Here is a 6,389-nt window from a genome sequence, read left to right as displayed (position 1 = left end):
TTTTTTGGCTTAAGCATTGTTATTTTGTATTTACTCTGGGAAGCTCTCCGTCCACAGAGCTGTTTTTGACACCACGCGTGTTCTAGAACGTCGGCGCTTCGACTGTGAAGACATCCTGCAGCTGGCGGGCCGTATTCATGTTCAACACTTCCGCTTTTTCTTCTTACAAAAACTCAACATCTTCTATTTCCTAGTGCAGTTTCTAACGTAGACAGGTAGCACAACAAGTAAACAAATAAACAAGCCTACAACTGTGTAGCGTATTTGTGACCCCAGGCAGATTTACTAGGACTGTAGGTTTGAGAAGTTATCAGGACCTCTGTCTACTAGTATATCATATTGTTATATTTTGTCTGGCTCTCATGACGTCCCTGAAACGTTTCAACAGACTGACTTGAGTTTAAATTTATCAATAAACAAACAAACAAACCTGGTACAGCATTGCGTTGACACTGAAGCCGGGCTGTGAGCGGGCGGGGCGGCGGCGGCTCGGCTGGTCTTGTGCCGGAATCTGTCTCCCCAGCCTCCCCAGACCCTTCCGCACGGAGAGGAACAACAACCGTTCCCGTAAATATCAACAGGATCGGGAATAAAAACGTCTTTTCTATCATCAAACCGCCCGCAGATTAAAACATCAGGTTCAGGTAGTTTCTGTAGACACCGTACGGACGTACCGACACCACCAGGTTTATAGTACCGTAAATGTCTTCGACTCTGAAGACCCCCGAGAAAACAAAAAACAAACAAACAAACAAAAGCAAACAAACACTGGGGGAAAACTTCAATCAAAATCCCACAAGTTCTACCCCCAAAGAACCCACAGAAAGATAGCGAACAACGTTCATTGATAAAAAGTAAACAACATCCCAAACTAACAGGTTGTCTGTTTGTTGGCACGGAAGATAGCAGGACGGTAGAAGTACACTAAAGTTTCCGAATGTCAGGGTTAATCTGAACCAACGTTCAGCACGGAAGAAAACAGAAGATTTTGGCGGCAAGTTTTACCGTGATGAAGTCCCAGCCGGGACCTTCTGCGGGGATGTGGAGCCCCCTAGCGGGCAGCACCTGTGATGACAGGGACAGGCACCGGGAAAAGAGCTTGGTTAGCGTCGCCATCGTTTTTGTGAGGAGCGGCTGATTTTTGCTGCCGTTCGATGTGACATCGAGGCGGTTGTGTTGACGGGTCGGCGCGTCGCTATGGAACATCTCCCGGCGGCCTCATTGTTCCAGAACCGCGTCATAAACACAGGCGGCGGCGGGAAGAACAAAATCAGATCTTCCATCCCATACACACAAACACTTATGTACATAACACGACTAAAGAACTCAGTATATACGTACAGTGCCGATTCATAAATTCCGCAAAAAATCCAGCGTGTGCCGGCTTGTCGTATACGTCGCTATGTTACAAATGTACTGCCACAAATTCACAACACCAGCTTTGTATTCCTGTGGTGGTTTAGTAGCATTTTTGTTTTTGGCCGGAAATTTTCTATTCGCCCGCGCGCACTAGTTTGGGTGTCTTCAGAGGATGTCATCCATAAAATTAAGGCGGTGTGGTCTTATGTTTGAAAACAGAACAAAAGAATGTGCTTCTGGACTAGTGTAAAGATTGTTCTTTGCTAAAATGTGCAGATTTACTCAAAACCCCAGGTGTTTCTGTGGACTGGAAGGGTTTATCAACACCATATCTAACGTGGCCCGGACTGGCGAGAGGAAACAGACAGAAAACGGCCGGCTCTGTCCTTGGTGCTGAACTCACTGTCCGGGCGGACGGGTTCTGTTTATTCTTGCTTAAGCATATTTCTGTATCCTTATCTAGAAAGAAAATATAACATGTATAGCAAGTGTGAAAGGTAATCTGTAATATCGGCATGTAACAAGAGGAAATGATTTTTTTCTGTTTTGTCGGGAAGGACGTTTGTTGTTTGGAGTCGGACCGCTTCTGTTCCTACATGTAACGTTTTAGACTCTGTTTACAAAGCATGTGCTTAGTAAAATCCTTCTCCCACCATCTGACATGAACGCTTTGTTCTTCTTGGTATATGGTAGAATAAGTTCAACTGAGTGTTTTGTCAATTTCAATAAAGGGGGGAGGTACATGTAGACAATCAGGAAGAGTTGTTACTGACATACATGTAGATAAACGTGTTTCTAAGAACCGGTAGAAGTGCTTGAGTTCTGTAAAGTAAACAAACCATATCGCTGTACAGGTAGCCATGCAGTTAGATGTCTGGGCTAAATGAAATTTGATGGTTCCTTGGTACATTTGGCTCGCTCAGTATTGTGTCAACTTTAATAAAGGAAGGAATGACGTACCAAAAGCACGTGCCGATGCAGGGGAAAGATTAAGTCATTTTTAAATACCAGTAGAATTAACAAGGTGTGTAAAGTACACACACTATACAGCTGTACAAATAGCCAAAAAGATGACCAGTCTAAAATATATTTGGCAATTCCTTGGTACATTTGGCTCGCTCAGTGTTGAGTCAACTTTAACAAAGGAAGGAACGAAGTAGCAGATAAAGGGTCAGTTTATTCTAAGCTATTTCTGTCTGAAGTGACATGTAAATACGGGCAGGTGTAGGGAAGGTTTAAATACGAGCCTACATCAGGGTTGTAGCCAGACTAGCCTGACCGCCGCCATGATGCTGTACCTGATCCTCCTCATCACTGCCGTCTGCAGCTCCGTCTGTGGGACATCGCAGGACACACGGCACCTTCCATGGAGCACCTCCGACTTGTGCCTCATACGGAAAGGATGCCAAGGAATCGGTAGGTGATGAATGCTAAATAGAATCTATTTGTACAATATGTTTCGTTATTAATTTACCCGTGCAGAAAATTTAGACCCAGATTCAATCTAGGTCCAGGGATGGTATCATATTGTAGTACTACAGAAGTACAATATCATATTAAAGGCCCGGTCACACTGGCCGAACTTTGCTGGAGCGTCACCGCGTCCAAAATGTGGGGGGAAATGAAAACACGGGCGTTGGCTTAGCGGTGCACCGCTGAAGCCGGCGTTGCTTTAGCGTTGGTTTAGCGGTAGCGAGCGTTAGTTTTGCCGCCCGGGAAAAGCTGGCGAAGCAGCGGTGGTCTAGCGTTCAAGATTTCTGCGTTGGCCTAGCGGACCCAAGCGTCCACGAACTTGCGTCTAGCGATGCCAAACTTTGACTGGGCGTTGGTGGAGCGGGTGTGAACTTTGCCGGGGCGGAAAATTGCCCCCTCCTCACCGCTCGCAATATTTTGTGCAGCTCAAAACTTTCGGAGCGGTAGGAGGGCCCCTCCAGAAACATCAGCGGTGGCCGGGCGTACACGGCGTTGCTTTAACGGGGGCCAACTTCTGTTTAGCGGTGGTGAGCGGTTTCGAGCGGTGATGAATTTTATTCACCGTTCAAGGAACGCTCCAGCAAAGTTCGGCCAGTGTAACCGGGCCTTTAGAGAGTGAAACAGGAGTACAAGTCTCTGTGAATGCTGCAAGTTATGTTCAAATTGTACATTGGTGAAAAACTCTATACTAACTTAGTCTTTTTAATGCACAAGCAACAAACTCATCTCTTTAACCCCCAAACCACCATGTGGAGTCAAAACTGACCCCAGGCGTATGTGCTATTTTGACACTTCTTGTCAACAATGAAATTCCTTATATGGGTTTCTTATATGTTTTTACTGAGATTGAAACATTGTTGATTAAGTTATCCTAGAAAGTTTTACCTGCAAATGTGTAAAACCAACTGACCACAATACTCCTGCAGGAGGTGGACGGAGATGTAACAACCTTTACGCGACAGAAAGGCGCGTCGCATGTAACTACAATTTCGGATTATCGTGGGGTCGTGTGGCGCAACGCGGTAGCGTGCGCGACTCGGAACCAAGAGGTCCCGGGTTCGAGTCCTGACATGCCACCGATCTTGTGCCCTTGGGAAAGGCACTTTACACGGCTTTCCCCACTTCGCTCAGGTGAAAATGAGTATTGTCCTGTCCAGTATTCGTTTCTATGTGTGACACAACACCAGCAACAGCTCCCTCTGTTCCGTGTGTATTGCACTGTTGCAATTTCAATAAATCAAATCAAATTGTAACTACTCAGTGCGTGCGTCCTGAGAATGTGGGGGTGTTATTCTAAAACTTTTTATTGACGAAGTGTTCCCAGGGTTCTAGTTTACCTCTGTTATATGATATTTTAGATTCAAGGGACTCACTGACAATGCTGTTATTTCAGGTTTATATGTAGATCTCATAATTTCTCCATCCAGCTCTGACCAAGCCGAGCCCCGATGTCACGTTTCCGATGAAGGACCTGTGCAGAGCTGCGGGGAGCATGCTCAGTTCACTCGACCCCGACATCTGTGGTTAGTGCATGGCTTTTAAGTCTAGGGAAGGATAAGATATGTTTTTTCGTTCGCTTATGTGTGTTTACAGATATAACTCACAGAAGGCTATACAGGTTTTAGATATCGGGCTCAAGATTATGCGTTTTTTTTATCATTATTGTGTATCTGTATTTTTAGGTAAAAGAAAATGACATCCCCCTGCTGTATGTGTTGTGGTATCGACAATTAGCAACAGCAGTTGTTCACCATAGCAGCCTTGTGGGATTTTCAGACTATACTGTACATGTATACTATACTTCTCATACTAGACTATATACAGTACTTTACAGTAAGAAAGGGACGAGCCTGAATTTTAGATTATAATTGTAATATCACCTATATTGTAAGTCATAGAGCGTTGCTGATAAAATTTTTCAGGTTTATGTGATGTTTGAAATTGCCTGTAGTTATATAGCATTAACCTTCTGGAGGTTTTAAAGCTTTTAAAGATTTTTTTCTTTATCTTTTAAATCTATTGTAAACCTCTGGACTGTCTAATCATGGAGTTAAAACGCTCTTTCGGCCTCAGTGTACCTGTATTACAACAATCGTGTGTTTCGTTGTTTGTTTATCAGAGGGAGCTATTGTCTTTTCTATGTTGCTATTGCAAAAGTTATGCCGTGCTCACGTGGAAAGCTTGTGCCTTGTGGGTCTAAGTAACCTCCGATTTGATGTCTCCTTACAGAATCGCTACTGGCTGTGGAAAGAGAGGACCAAGCAGACAACGACAAGCCTTATCCAGGCGACTCGGACAGCCAGCCTCCTCAGCCAGACCTGGTTTCCCTGGCCCTCAGCGGGCGCACAAATTACTTTTCCGTCTGTTCTGACATCCACACTGCCCTGTCCCTGTTCAATGCTGTGTCTAGTGGTGTCCACGACATCATGCCTGTAGGTCTGACCAGCCCGATCTCTGTATACTGTGATCAGACCACAGATGGGGGAGGGTGGACGGTCATACAGAGGAGGTTTGACGGGTCTATCGACTTTAACCGACCTTATAACGCCTTTGTGCACGGGTTTGGGTCAGCCAATGGTGAATATTGGATGGGGTTGGAGAATATGTACCGGTTAACCAGTCAAGACGCGTACGAGTTGTACATAGAGCTTGAAGATTGGTCCGGCGTGGTCAAGTACGCCAAGTATTCGTCATTCTCGGTGGGGAGTAGTGGTTCTAACTATCGCCTTTCTGTCGGTGGGTACAGCGGGACCGCTGGGGATGGGTTCTACTTATCACAGTCATCATCATACGGTTACAACCTATCGGGTCATTCCTTCAGCGCTAGGAATGCAGACCGTGATTCCACTATCGCGTCGTGTGCTGTTGACTACACTCGCTGGACGGGAGGGTGGTGGTACAACGGCTGTGCTGGATCTGCCCTGAACGGCCCGTACCTGCGCCCCTCTGACCGTACCAGTTACAGTGGCGCCGGCATCTATTGGCGCCCGTTTGGAGGCTCCTATAGCTCATATCTGAAAAAGTCCAAAATGATGGTCCGTCCTGCCAACTTCCAGCCTTGAGGTGCCGGACACTGACCCAGCTGACAGGTCGAGGATTCAAAACAAAGTGTTCACGTTTGAGCAAACCATCTTCCCACTCTCACTGTCAATTTTTCTTGAATATGTGAAATCTCAAAACTTATAGTTTTGGTAAAAGAAATATTGTTTCTCTGTATCAGTCAGTCAGCTTACTGTATACTCAGCTAGCCAATATACAATCCCAAACACCACTTATTGATCTATTCATACTTTGAATTGACAATGTCATCTTGTTATGTGATAACCTTGAAAGACACTTAACTTTAATTTGGTTCATTAAGATAAGATGAGATCGTCATTCTTGACTTTCCTAATAGATGGTACACTAGCTGGTTTGCCATGTTTGAAACGTTTCCCTGTCAGGCTGTATCAGGGTTAAATCACAATAAAGAGTTTGCCGCAGCGCTTGTTTCTTTGTTGTTTTAATGTTTGTTTCCTTTTTCATTCCAAAGCAAGTTACTTTATGGAGTTATTTAA

The 6,389-nt window shown here is 45.0% G+C and overlaps 1 protein-coding gene across 1 annotated transcript; it reads left to right on the top strand.

Annotated features, from left to right (window-relative positions):
• The first annotated feature begins 2,628 nt into the window (after positions 1–2,628).
• LOC109463514 (fibrinogen-like protein A) lies at positions 2,629–6,017 on the top strand. Its single transcript, XM_019760346.1, has 3 exons — positions 2,629–2,775; positions 4,260–4,355; positions 5,062–6,017. Exons 1-3 carry the CDS (start codon positions 2,646–2,648, stop codon positions 5,892–5,894), a joined length of 1,059 nt encoding a protein of 352 aa, XP_019615905.1. The 5' UTR covers positions 2,629–2,645; the 3' UTR covers positions 5,895–6,017.
• Positions 6,018–6,389: the final 372 nt, after the last annotated feature.

This window comes from Branchiostoma belcheri, unplaced genomic scaffold (genome assembly GCF_001625305.1).
Source record: "Branchiostoma belcheri isolate BF01 breed outbred unplaced genomic scaffold, Haploidv18h27 scaffold127, whole genome shotgun sequence".
NCBI classification, from domain to species: Eukaryota; Metazoa; Chordata; class Leptocardii; order Amphioxiformes; family Branchiostomatidae; genus Branchiostoma; species Branchiostoma belcheri.
Note: the sequence above shows the minus strand (reverse complement) of the source record. Positions and strands in the feature narration are given on the sequence as shown.